The sequence below is a fragment of the Oncorhynchus keta genome, chromosome 13 (genome assembly GCF_023373465.1).
Source record: "Oncorhynchus keta strain PuntledgeMale-10-30-2019 chromosome 13, Oket_V2, whole genome shotgun sequence".
Taxonomy (NCBI): domain Eukaryota; kingdom Metazoa; phylum Chordata; class Actinopteri; order Salmoniformes; family Salmonidae; genus Oncorhynchus; species Oncorhynchus keta.
In genome coordinates, this window is record NC_068433.1 from 15,751,867 (window position 1) to 15,766,450 (window position 14,584).

Sequence of the window (14,584 nt, forward strand, 5' to 3'; positions counted from 1 at the left end):
GCAAATAACCACCTTCTGCAGGTGGTTCATCTAGTGGTATTATGAAAACTGATCGTACCTCAACTAGAGACTAATTTATAATAGAAGCAGACAGTGGGTCCATTGATCCAGATGAGGAGAAACAATTACAATTGTCTGAATGAAGCGGTGCTTAAGGAGAACTTTCACAGTGATTACGAGTGACTGAAATGACCGCAATACTGTCTGCAATACCATCCACTCTTTAGAATACATATTCAGGTTTTGGAGAGCTAGCTATCATCAGGTCTCAGGCACTTGAGCATAATTGTTTCTTTCTGCTGTGAGCAGAGGCTTGATCTTTTCATCCATTACTTTTATCAAGACAAAAGAGTCTCAACTATTCCAATAAAGCCCAAATCCATTTTGCTCATGGTCCAAGGCTGATAAACTCAGACCTTGTTAGCCACTTGATATCCCTCATATTAAGTTCCTTCAGGAAATGGCCTGTTATGTCACAGTGAGATTAGTCACGTTCAAGTGGAACTCTTCCTCATTTGTACTTTAGTAGAGTGTTCTTAAGATGGATTTCGAGTGAATTCCTTTCGATCTCGCTGGGAGTACCTCAGGGCTTGATGCTTGGCTCACTACAAATGTTCAATTTCTTAGCAGATTCTCATGAGAGTCATGTCATATCACAGTTAAAGATGTGTTGTAAAGGTTTTGGATAATTTCAGCCAGTAGTTTTGAAAGTAGAGCTCGTGAGCCAAAATGAGTCCCCGACAATTGTGCACCATTGTGTACAACGTCATCCATTTCGTATGATATGTTACGTCTTGCAAAAATGTGTATGATATGTTACCAATTCCAATGTTTACAACATGTTACAACATTTCTAAGTCCTGTTCAATCTTAACTAGCAAAAAAACACACAAACACAGTGAATTAAACCTGGGTACAACTCAGTTACTTGACAAACGGAAACAGCATAAAAACCTGCATTTACCATAAATACCCATTACAGAGCAGGAATGCTGTTTCCCTCTCCAATGAGACATGGTATAGACCATTCTATTACATTTTAATCAGCAGGATTTTCCAGGCTGTTAACCATGACAGTCACAAGCCAAAATAAACATACAAATCAGCAAGGACTGACTACACTGTTACAATGCTCTTGTTTATAACACTGCTGCATTTTCAGGAAAGCAAACAGGAAAGATTAAAACAAAGACAGCCATCCGAACCTATTTCATAATCTGTTGGTATCGGTTGCAGCAGAAATCCAACCTCTCAAACCTGTTAGATTCACAGAATGAATGAAACAAATCATCGGGAAATATTCCCTTGATAACAAGCTTTTTTCTCCATGGAAGATTGCCTTCAAGGCCTTCTCGGAGGCTTTACTTTGGTAAGAGCATACTCCATTAGTAGTACTATACAGTACAGTAGGCCTATGTACAATATCGATCCGGACGTCATTCCCTCTTAATGCTCCCACTTGAGGAACCATGTGTCATATCTGTATCCTACCAACACAGAGATTCTATCTTGCCCCCCCCTATTGATTTCAACAAATGTAGATTTACCTGGAATTGAAAGCAAATATGCACAGTGTTTTCAGTGTTTTCATATAAGAATCAACGCTATATTGTTATATAAAGCTTTCAGTGATACCTTTTTAATAGTAACCTCGATTGCTTGAGCTGAGTAAGATGAAATACACAAGGATGAATCACAAATAATTACAACCACACCGTCTCGGTCCATGTTTTAAGTACTTGCTCCCTTTTATTTGACACTATGATAGTACTGGCCTTACCAAAATCTGCCATTAAATTGCCAGAACAACATTGGATGATGATGGCATGGTAAACTATGATAAAGCAAAAAAATCTGTCTGACATTATAAAGAAAGAGATTCAATACAACTGTAGCATGAAATGCCACTTTAGTATTTGATAGTGCTGAGCGATGAGTGCTTTTTGAGGACGGTACAGTTTCAGTTCGGTTTGAACAAAATAATCACGGTTTTCAATTTCAATTATTTTTTTTCAATGCATTATGAAATATGACCTTGAATTTATTTTAGACCTTTTTAATGGAAATTACAGAGCCAAATATTGAGAACGTTCAATTGCCAAAACATGGATAACATATAATATAATAATACTCGTTGGAAAGGTTTTCATCTTTAGCTCACAATCTGTGGATACTATACGATTAGAAAGGTACAAAAATGATGTAAAACATCACATTACAATTTAAAAATATATGCACATGGAAACCAACAAGGATGGTCTATGGTGATAGGGGGATGAACTGAGAGGGATTAAAGAGCTTATGTTTGGCAATGTGTTGTTGTTATGTGACAGCTTTATATAAAAGTACCATGTACAGTTGAAGTCGGAAGTTTACATACACTTAGGTTGGAGTCATTAAAACTCGTTTTTCAACCTCTCCACAAATTTCTTGTTAACAAACTATAGTTTTGGTAAGTCGGGTAGGATATCTACTTCGTGCATGACACAAGTAATCTTTCCAACAAATGATTACAGATTATTTCACTTATAATAATTTGTATCACTATTCCAGTGGGTCAGAAGTTTACATACACTAAGTTGACTGTGCCTTTAAACAGCTTGGAAAATTCCATAAAAGGATGGCATGGCTTTAGAAGCTTCTGATAGGCTAAATAACATAATTTGAGTGTTTTTTTCAGAGGTCTTGATTGATTTCTTTTGATTTTCCCATGATATCAAGCGAAGAGGCACTAAATTTGAAGGTGGACCTTGAAATACATCCTCAGGTACACCTCCAATTGACTCAAATTATGCCAATTAGCCTATCAGAAGCTTCTAAAGCCATGACATCATTTTCTGGAATTTTACAAAAATGATGTCCTAACAGACTTGCCAAAACTAGTTTGTTGACAAGAAATTTGTGGAGTGTTTTAATGACTCCAACCTAAGTGTATGTAAACTTCCAACTTTAACAGTATATGTAGCAAAAAAGTTATATTTTGGTTTCATCTGACCATATGACATTCTCCCAATCGTCTTCTGGATCATCCAAATGCTCTCTAGCATCAGACGGGCCTGGACATGTACTGGCTTAAGCAGGGGGAAACGTCTGGCACTGCAGGATTTGAGTCCCTGGCAGCGTAGTGTGTTACTGATGGTAGGCTTTGTTACTTTGGTCCCAGCTCTCTGCAGGTCATTCACTAGGTCCCCCCGTGTGGTTCTGGGATTTTTGCTCACCGTTCTTGTGATCATTTTGACCCCACGGGATGAGATCTTGCGTGGAGCCCCAGATCGAGGGAGATTATCAGTGGTCTTGTATGTCTTCTATTTCCTAATAATTGCTCCCACAGTTGATTTCTTCAAACCAAGCTGCTTACCTATTGCAGATTCAGTCTTCCCAGCCTGGTGCAGGTCTACAATTTTGTTTCTGGTGTCCTTTGACAGCTCTTTGGTCTTGGCCATAGTGGAGTTTGGAGTGTGGCTGTTTGAGGTTGTGGACAGGTGCCTTTTATACTGATAACAAGTTCAAACAGGTGCCATTAATACAGGTAACGAGTGGAGGACAGAGGAGCTTCTTAAAGAAGAAGTTACAGGTCTGTGAGAGCCAGAAATCTTGCTTGTTTGTAGGTGACCAAATACTTATTTCCACTATAATTTGCAAAAAAATCATTAAAAAATCCTACAATGTGATTTTCTGGATTTTTTCCCCTAATTTCGTCTGTCATAGTTGAAGTGTACCTATGATGAAAATGACAGGCCTTTCTCATCTTTTTAAGTGGGAGAACTTGCACAATTGGTGGCTGACTAAATACTTTTTTTGCCCCACTGTATATATATATATATATATATATATATATATAAAAGACAACAGATAACATTCCATTATCTCTAACAACACAGAATAAATCAATTAAAAATAGCCCCATGATGGCCCATTACTGCTTATCACTTATTAACCATAATTTATTCACATTACTTTACTTAAATAAAATATTTCAGTTGTGTAATTTACTTATTTTTGTTTGATTACTTTATTTTTTCATTTCTAAAAGTCATTATCTCCTCTCTGCTTACACAGTAGCAGCCAGACAACCATCTAACGTTATCTCTGTCCTCCCCAATGAGTCATACTATTTTCCTAGTTGGCTAGTGAAAATGGTAGCCCGTGATTATTGGGTTGCCACAGCTGCTCATGCTGCAGAGCTGTCTGATGAAATCACTATTTTAGTAGTTCTTCAAAGTAAATAAAGATTTCAAGACTGCTACAACTATCAATCTGGTAGAGCTACCCCGAGTCCTGAAAAGTCTGTATCCCTCTCATCGCTGTTTTGTTGACGTTCCTCTCTCACTCGGTATGCGTGTCAGCCGGAGCAGAATAGGCACAATTCATTCTAGTCATTGCAGTTAATTACCACGTTTTCTGAGCTGAACCAGGTTGAATATTTGCCTATTAAAAACTCCCAACAGCGTTCCACAGTTCCTTCTTGATTTTGATTTCTCTCTAGAGAAATGGCACATTGAGCTCACAAAAAAACTGAACGACATGGAATTCAATGAATTGAACCGATGTCTTCGGTCAATTAGTTGTTTAACAATCGCTCAGCATTAGTATTTGACAGAGTGAGATAAAATGACAAAGAAAGTTTTGTAAGACATTTGGGATCAATCATGAACTGAACTTTGTGGATAATGTTGCATGTATTCCTTTTTAACAGTCCTCTGTGTCATAGATGGGCTGCGTGTTGCCTAGTAGCTTCCCTCATGTTTGTATGGGGAAACCCCACCTACACAGGAAGTCAATGGGGGTAATGTGTCCAATGCAGTCAATGCTAAACTGATCTCAATTGAAAATCATAAAACATACAAATTCAATTAGTTAGATTTAGTTAGGTTAAAAGGTTAACATAATTAATTTAGAAAGCCTACATCAATATCATATACAGTATATGTAATCTGTTTTTTGTTTTTTTACTGGTGAATAAAACAAACCAACCTCTGTCTACATGTCTACATTTACTGACACCATAACAGCAGTTTAAGTGATGCTCCAGAATGTTTGTATCATTTCAGCTAGTAGCTTTGAAAGTGGTGCTCATGAGCCAAAACGGGTCCCTCTCTTCTGTGTACTACGTCATCCAATTGTGTATTATATGTTATATCCTTAAGATCCTGAACTGCATTTGAACAAACACAAAAAAACATTACAAAGAGCTGTTACATTGGCACCCCAAACACAGCAGCAATTTAAAGTGGAGGAAAGATTCAGTTCCACCTTGCTGATGTCCACAGGGCAGTGGGGAATATTGGATTATCTCCTCTCAGCCAACCTGTTGTGCTAAAAGGTCACCAACACCCTGGTATTGACATGGCCAATCTGTGTCAGGGGGACGAGAACTTTGGTTGACCCCATTACTGCAGCTTCTATCATTTTCACAGTTAACTTCAGAAAATGTTGCCATTACATTACACTAGGGATCTATGAGGCTACTTAGTAAAACAAACAGGCTACGTCCCAATACTCTTGAATACTTCCTTGTTTCATTCCCTTTGTGAATGGACACTCATCTGAATGTTATGGATTGGTGAGGGAAAAATGGGCAGCCATGGTGAGAACACCCCCAAGCCAGTCAATGGGATGGGTGGGATATTAGACATGATATCAATAGTGTGATAATAGAGTCTTGATTAGGATTGCCAAAAAGGAATTGTTTTTACCCTAAATAATGATTTAGGCAGCTAATTACAGATTTTCTTTTTCAGGAAGCTGTTGCAGCGACATTTTAACCATCTCCCTTTAGCGTTCCCTAATTATATTTGACCTGCATTTTAAATTGTTTGACAGTGCAAGCGAATGTCTATGAATAGAAAGGATTACGTAAATGCATTGTTGTCCTGGAGCTGTTCTGTTAACATGTTTATAGTGTCTAAACATAAAAAGCTTATTTGTATACCATCTGAGGGACAAATGGGTTGCCAGACATCTTAGAGAGTGCACGTTAGACAGTGATTGATGCTGGCAGAGCACACTATCTCAGAATCCCTTGCATAAAACAACACTTGGCAACCCCAGTATCTCTCAATCACTGTCAAAACACATGTGCATCATTGTCAGAGTGCTCCAGTGTGTATATACATATGACAGAAGTCCAACATCACAATAGAGCTCAGATAAGATTTCTTCACCGTTTATTTTGCATGATAGCCCACTACTTTAAGCATAAGAAAAAGCACCACTTGCAAAACAAAATGTGAAATATGCTAAATAATTTAACAGAAACAGCCCACAAGAGAGGTACTTCAAATAAATACTTTATGTTTTATTCTTAGGTATATATTCATCAGCATCCAGGTTGAAAAATACAGATTTTTCTTACGATTCTAAATAAAAGGAACAACCGTAGCCCACGTTTTAAAAACATATACTCAGCCCTCAACACCTCAACCATTTGTCTGTAATCCCTAGGGTCCACTTGGAAATCATTACCCATGACAAGTCAACATAGTGGATTAGACTGCTGATGCGCCCGGCTAGTACCCCTGTGTTTCCGCATTAGCATGATTAGCCTGGAAATTGTGTTACTTTGGTTGTATAGGACTCAGGAGTACCAGATATCGAATGTGACATTGAGTTAAAGCCTTGCGATACACTTCAGAACATCTTGTTCTGGGAACCACTATGCACACACTGAACGTGAATGGCAAATATGCAGGCCAGTAACATAAATATGTTGGGTAATGAGAGCACAAGAGTTGCCTGTGAGGGAATATGAAGGCGTAGTTCAGAATGATGCTCTCTCAATTGAGTTACAGCATGACAATGTGTATGACCACTGTAAGTACAGTGTGCACGTTGCATTGTTCATATGGTCGAATACAAAAAAGGCTTCTTTCATATGAATATTCCATGGTAGATTTCATATGTCCATATTGAGATTGTCATGGTCATCTCAGGGCATATTTAGTCCTGGCTTGTCCCTCCCATTATCACATATATCTAGAAGGATTTTTTCCACGACTTGCAAAGGATTTTCTGAAAGGCGCGTCGGAAATCCTGGTTGAAGATGGTGTAGATGGCGGGGTTGAGTGAGCTGTTGCAGTAACCAATCCAGAAGAAGAATTTAAAGAGGGGATCGGGGATCTTACAGGGGTCCCCGCACACTCCGTGCAGGCAGTAGCTGAAGAAGAATGGGAACCAGCACACCACAAATACCCCCATGACTACAGCCAGCACAAAGGTGAACCTCTTCTCCCTGGCCTGGGAGACCTTTTTCATGGACACAGAGCTCCTCCTCCTCTTCCTCCTGGAGGCGAACAGGTCCATGGATTTGTTGCTGGCTCTAGAGATCCGGCTGGAGTGTTTGGAGATGGCACTGTTCTTCCGGCTGGCCCGCTTGACCCTCTTATGGTTCAGGCCCTGAGGTTTGGTGTGACCTTTGTCCTCTGAGGAGGAGCTCTCCTCCAAGTCCCCCTCATCATGAACCTCTGTGGTCATCATGCTGGGCGTGGGTGGGCACTGGCAGTGCCCGGTCTCTCTGTCCCCGTTGATTTTGCACAAGGCGGCTTTGCTTAGCCCATTCTCAGTCATTGTATGTTCACCTGGACCATGTTTTTTCTCCGACATGCCCCTGGTCCTGGTCTTGGCCACTTGGTATATTCTAATATACACTAATATCATGATTAGGCAAGGCGCAAAGAATGACGCAATGCTAGAGGAGAGGATGTACCAAGTGTCATTGTTCAGCTCACACCCTGGGTACTGAGAGTTATCATTGTTTTTGTCTATTGATATTAACGGAGGAGAAGATATCATGGCAGATATAAGCCATACAATGACGATAATACACTTCACTCGTTTAGGAGTCCGTTTGAGATTATATTCAACAGCTTGCGTAACGGACCAGTAGCGGTCCAAACTGATTGCGCACAGATGGACGATGGACGAAGTGCAAAATAAGACATCTAAAGCGAGGTAAATTCCACACCAAACTCTGCCGAAATACCAGTAGCCCATAAGTTCGTTTGCCAGAGAAAATGGCATCACCAAAGTGGCAACCAGAATGTCGGCGGTGGCTAACGAAACCAAAAACAGATTCTGGGGAGCTTTCATTGCCCGGCTTGTTAACACCGCAATTACAACCAGAACGTTCCCGACCACTGTAAACAAAATAAGAAAACTTACAAGTGCTGCAAGACACGTTATTGTAGCCGAAGAATATTGACTTTCTGATGAGGAATTTAAGTTGACAACGGGGAACGTGTCAACTCCGCTTGAGTTAAACGAATCCATCCCGTCCATGTATTTTATTCCAGAATGGTTGGTTCAGGGAAAGACATTCACTTTATGCATGTAGAGTCCATTCATTGCCCAAATGAAAATGAGAACAATGTTGACGGAATGCATGTCTCGTGGATTAGACGGCAAATCATTACCCAATATATATCTGGTTAATTGACTAAACGATCATGCCACCTTGCCTTGTACACGCATACTGTTATAGCATGACAGGCAATCCTTCTATATCGGCTGCTGCTGGCTCTCTCTCAGCGCTCGTGTTGAGCTCTACATCAGAAAGCTGTCTCAGTCAGCGCTCATGTGTTGCTCACATACAACTAACTGATTTCTGCCCCGCCTCCGACAGAGTGCATTATTTTCTGGAATCTCATTGAATTACAGTATGCGATGCTTTTATTTATTTTATTTGTTATATCAGTTCAATAGGCTATTTTGTGAATGACGACTATAGTGAAATACGCTGTCTGTCATTAGGCTTTGACCATATGATGTATTGATGACACACGTTGAATGTCAACCACGCCGATACACTGGATTTAAAAAAAGTATGTAATTATTAAATTAGGGAGAAAAGTACATTTGCGAAACACACGAATATTTCAGAGATGTGAGATGCGCCCTGAATATCAATGTGATTTAGGCACACCTTTATTCCAACACGCTGGAGGTCAGTATTGCTGCATCTACTAATGTAATCTCCTGCAAACAATAATGAGTCTTAAGGACATCCTTGGGACGTCACGAAATGTTCGCTTGAAGTCATCAGGACGTTGTGTCAAATCAAATCAAATGTTATTGGTCACATACACATATTTATCAGATGTTATTGCGGGTGTAGCGAAATGCTTGTGTTCCTAGCGCCAACAATGCAGTAATATCTAACAATTCACAACACTACACACAAATCTAAAGTAAGTATTAGGACGAGCAATGTCGGAGTGGCATTGACTGAAATACAGTAGAATGAAATGCAGCATATACATATGAGATTAGTAAAGCTGTATGTAAACATACTGCTTTACTCATGGTGTCATGGTCCACTAGAGGTTTAGTCTAGTTCCCAGGTTTCACCTGTAGGACTATTCCTACCCTTTACACTTCAAAGTAAATCTCAGCTCTGTTAAAAATACACAGAAGAAAAATTATTATATTTCTTGTAGTGATTCAGGAGTAACATTAAAACAGAATAATATGCCTCACCTACATTAGACAACTATACTGAAAACCCAAACTCAAATTGCTGAAATAAATCAATGAAATCAATGAGAGAATAGTCCGATTAAAATAGCAGCGCAGATGGCACTCTTTTGCTAAATGCAGAGATGCATTATAGATAATGAATGTGTAGGGGACTTAATAAATTCTACAGAATTTGTGGCACTGCAGAATGATCAGCATACCCCAGATCCAGAGGTTGTGAATTCAAATCCCAGGAAGGGTCATAGTGAAAAGTCAGTAGTGATCATGTCAAATGGATGAAAGATTTTGACACTATTTCAGCTGAACAACGTACCACTTACTTTAAAACCTCCATACCATTTAATTACTTTACTTATAATGGTTTGGGACACATGGGAACCTCAAGTGACTAAAACCTTCACGGGACCATGACACAACGTCCCAAGGAAGTTTTCAGTCAATTCGCGTATGGCTGAATCTCACCGGAGAAATCATCAGAGCATGGGCAACAGGGCCCCTCTGTCTCAGTAAGTGTAGACCACGTATCTGATACTGTCTTGACCAAAAAAACATGTTGCCGCTGTATTGACTGACGCCAGCAAGAATTTGGCCTCCTTTGATAAATAAATAATCATATTTAGCCAATCTGCGTTGAGCTGAGCTGTGGGTTGTCCTGGTGCAGCAAAACACTTCCCAAACGAGACCAGGTTGGATTTGGCTGCATACCAAACAAATCATTTCCTTAGACAAACATGCTTTTCTGTTTCTGGTCAGCTTGTGCTGTTGTCCTGCAGTGCTAAATTGGCCCTTTCCTAAACCATTGATGGAGATGGGGATTTGGACTTAATTATCTGTACAGGGCAATGATGATGACGGCGAGTCTGATCTAACCATAAATGAACATTTTGTGCCACTGGCCTGAGACGATTGAAGTGCAATATGTTGCCTAGTAGGCCCAGGTTAACTAGCTAGCTAACTTAGCGGGTTCATTGTTTCCCATGTGAGGAACCTAGTAGGAAGCATTTTAGCTAAAAAACTAAAAGTGTACTGTATGACAGAACCTTAGACCGTTTTGCCAACATGAAAGAGAGGAGGATGGCTTTGGCGTTCAACTAGTCTACAAGAAGGGTGACTCAGTATTTTTTGTTTCACGCACCCAAGCTAGCTTCTTTTTTTTTTACCATGCACCGATACTGTTTTGTAGTCGACTTGAGCTGCAACAGAGTTCCACAACAATGTTCACATGTTGCCACCAACCTTGTTATAAGACAAAATGAAACATTTGTTCACAAAAAATATTGTTCTCACATATTAGTGTTATTTAATTCTGTAAATTATTAAGAATGAGTGGTTTTGGGTGGGTTTGGTGGGTTTACCCTATTAAGGGACCTAATTGGAACACCACTGAATACCCTCAAGACGCCCTGTTAGCGGGTTCCTTCCTTGACAGGATGTGAAAATGTTTATTGTCACTTAAAATGTTTATTGTACCGGACTATCATCACTCCTTACCATATACATTTTTTGTCTACGGCATTACAATACTGAAACAAAAGAAAACATACCAGGGATAAAGATTAAATCAAAAGCACTTGGTTTACTTTGATTCCTACCTTTAGGAAGCTCCTGTGTTTGTGTGTGTGTGCGCGCTAGAGAGTTAGAGAGAAACAGAGAGAGAGAGAAACAGAGCGAGAGAGAAACAGAGCGAGAGAGAAACAGAGAAAAAGAGAGAAAGAGAAAAAGGGAGAAAAACAGAGAGAAACAGAGAGAGAGAGAGAGAGAGGGAGTTGGGGCTTGGGCTTGTCAAATTGTCAGAACCACAGAAAGACAAAATGAGAAAGTGTTCATTTGCATACCAAATGAAACCCAATAAGAGCATTTTGATGGCAGATTGAGGAAGGTGGAATTTTGTGAGCCCTTTGGGTGTTTTGAGTTGAGCTCATCAGCTGAGCAGAGGGAGACAGCAGTCAGACACATATTATAACAGAAGAGTGTTTCCAACTAATGGCAGGAATAAACGTTTTTATCCCTTTCCCTCACACGCACGCACGCACGCACGCACGCACGCACGCACGCACGCACGCACACACACACACACACACACACACACACACACACACACACACACACACACACACACACACACACACACACACACACACACACACACACGTCTTACTATACTTGTGAGTGCTTTTTAGAGAGCAACAATTGATTCCCATTCAAAATCATATTAACCCTCAACCTAACCCTAGCACTAACACTTACCCTAACCCTAACTTTAACTTCAAACTCAACCCCTAACCTTAATCCCTAACCTTAACCCGAACCCTAACCCCTAACCCCTAACCTTAATTCTAACCCTAAACCTAACCCCTCAGCCTAAAATAGTATTTTTTTTACAAGGGAGCTATGGAAACATGTCAAAACTTATCTTACTTTTAGTTGATTTTCGATTCTTGTGAGGACTTCTGTTACTGGTAATGAAGCAATACAACTTAGTTATTTGCCTTAACTGCCATAGCACAGTGATGACAGCTTTGAAAGTACAGTGCATCAGCCTGTTGTGATGATGAGAATGACCTGGTTGTTCCACAAGGTCTTGGTGTCAGCCTGCGTGTTCCTCAGTTCAGCTGAGGGCTCAGCTTTGAAACGCGTGCTGACGTTTGGATGTCATGTTGTCCACAGTCAACTTCGATGTGCTGCTGTCAGGTACCTGTCAACACGGGTATAGGTCAGCATATTGTTACTGTGTTCCAGGTGCTGTCTTGAAATTGCTACAGCATAAGAGCACTATCATGAAACCTACTTGATCTTAATAACCATGGTATAACACCTGTTATCATATGCATGTTATAATCTGTTATAATGCTTCAGACATCTAAAACAATAACATTCATAATTATCACTTTGAATTATGGCATTAACACAACTGATTATATGGACTGAACCCAGTTCTGATGTGTGATGTGTCGACAAAAGAGGACTGCATGAGCTCACTAAGACGAGTCTGCCTGATGTTGCAACAAACTAGCGGAGTCAGACCATCCTGATATCGTGAATTTACAGTGCCATACAAATATATTGACACCCTTGCACTTTTCTGAAATAGTTTCCTAATTTCTTCGAAAGTTATTATTATTATTATCATTTTATTTTAATTTTTGTCGCCTCACCTTCCTGTTGGATTTTTAACATTGCAGAGCTGATTGGAAGCAGGTTCCTGATGATGATGATGCTACTGTCTTGAGGTTTGAGGAAGAGGAAGGACTCCTAAGAATTCTTTATTTCTATGTGTTAGAAAGACATGCTTGTTCTACGGTACAGTGTAATTGTGATAGACTGCATCCAATTTGTTGAGTAGAGTGTTGAAGGCTATTTTGTAAATGACATCGCCGAAGTCGAGGATCGGCAGGATGGTCAGTTTTACGAGGGTATGTTTGGCAGCATGAGTGAAGGATGCTTTGTGAGACAGATGGTTAAAATGAAAGTAGGGTGGTTGTTTGGGGTGGATGGGTGGACGTAAACCGCAAAACGTTGCGAGTTCGAATCTCATCAGGGTCAACTTTAGCATTTTAGCAACTTTTCAACTACTTACTTCTTTCTAGCTACTTTGCAACTACTTCGCATGTTAGTTAACCCTTCTCCTAACCCTAACCTTAACCCTTTAACCTTACTCCTAAACTTAACCCTAACCTTAACCCTAACCACCAATCCTAACCCTTAGTCTTGCTAACATTAGTCAGCTAGCTAACATTAGCCACCTAGCCATCTAGCTAGAATTCGTAAAATATTATAACATTTTCAAATTAGTATCATATCATACGTTTTGCAAATTTGTTACATATAATTTCAATTGTATTTCTTAACATATCAAATGAAATGGGTGTTGGACATCCACAAATGAATACATGCCATACAAAATGTAACATATCATATTAAATGGAGTGTTTCGGATTTACCTACAGAGTAATACGAAATACTCTGAGACCAGGTTAGTTCCAAAGGCCCGGACCATAACAACTGAACGCAGCCACACTAGATGTTTTAAAACGTTGCATCCTGCTGAACATGCCCGAGAAAAGCAGAGTGGAGAATAGTCAGGATGTTATAGGAAGAACAGGGACGGCACGTCGGCCGAAAGACCAAACTATGTGGAAAAGTTACAAGACATATTTCATGAACCAAAATAATATTATGGAAATATTCAAGTACATTTTGTTATAGAGCGGGTGATTGGCATCTTGAAGGGGAGGTTCCATATTCTTGATGGGCCACTTCCTCTTCCGTTTGTGAATACAAAATGGAAAACATGGAGGAGGCCACAATTGGTAAAATTGTACATGTGTGTGCAGCTTTGATAAACATGTCAGCAAGTGTGGTGTTCAACAAGAACAGGCTGGGGGATGGGTAGTGTCCAGACTCCTAATTCAAGAGCTCAATTGAAATTAAAATCTGAACTTTAAAAGCATAAGACTATACCTGGTCAATCTACTCAATTAAGAAAATCAGCTGCTATGGTTAGCTCATTAGATAAATTAATTTGTGTTGATATGATTGACTTAATATACACTACCGGTCAAAGGTTTAAGAACGCCTACTAAAGGGTTTTTCTTTATTTGTACTATTTTCTACATTGTAGAATAATAGTGAAGACATCAAGACTATGAAATAACACATATGGAATCATGTAGTAACCAAAAAAGTGTTAAACAAATCAAAATATATTTTATATTTGAGATTCTTCAAATAGCCACCTTTGCCTTGATGGCAGCTTTGCACAATCTTGGCATTCTCTCAACCAGCTTCATGAGGTAAGTCACCTGGAATGCATTTCAATTAACAGGTGTGCCTTCTTAAAAGTTCATTTGTGGAATTTCTTTCCTTCTTAATGCGAAACAACAGTCCATTACTTTAAGACATGAAGGTCAGTCAATACGGAACAGTTCAAGGACTTTGAACGTTTCTTCAAGCGCAGTCGCATTAAACCATCAAGCTCTATGATGAAACTGGCTCTCATTAGGACTGCCACAGGAATGGAAGACCCAGAGTTACCTCTGCTGCAGAGGATAAGTTCAACAGAGTTACCAGCCTCAGACATTGCAGCCCAAATAAATGCTTCACAGAGTTC

General features: G+C 39.7%; 1 protein-coding gene across 1 annotated transcript; it reads right to left on the reverse strand.

Annotated features, from left to right (window-relative positions):
• Positions 1-6,277: 6,277 nt before the first annotated feature.
• On the reverse strand, positions 6,278-8,510 carry LOC118392624 (alpha-2 adrenergic receptor-like). Its single transcript, XM_035784669.1, has one exon. It carries the CDS (start codon positions 8,275-8,277, stop codon positions 6,976-6,978), a length of 1,302 nt encoding a protein of 433 aa, XP_035640562.1. The 5' UTR covers positions 8,278-8,510; the 3' UTR covers positions 6,278-6,975.
• Positions 8,511-14,584: the final 6,074 nt, after the last annotated feature.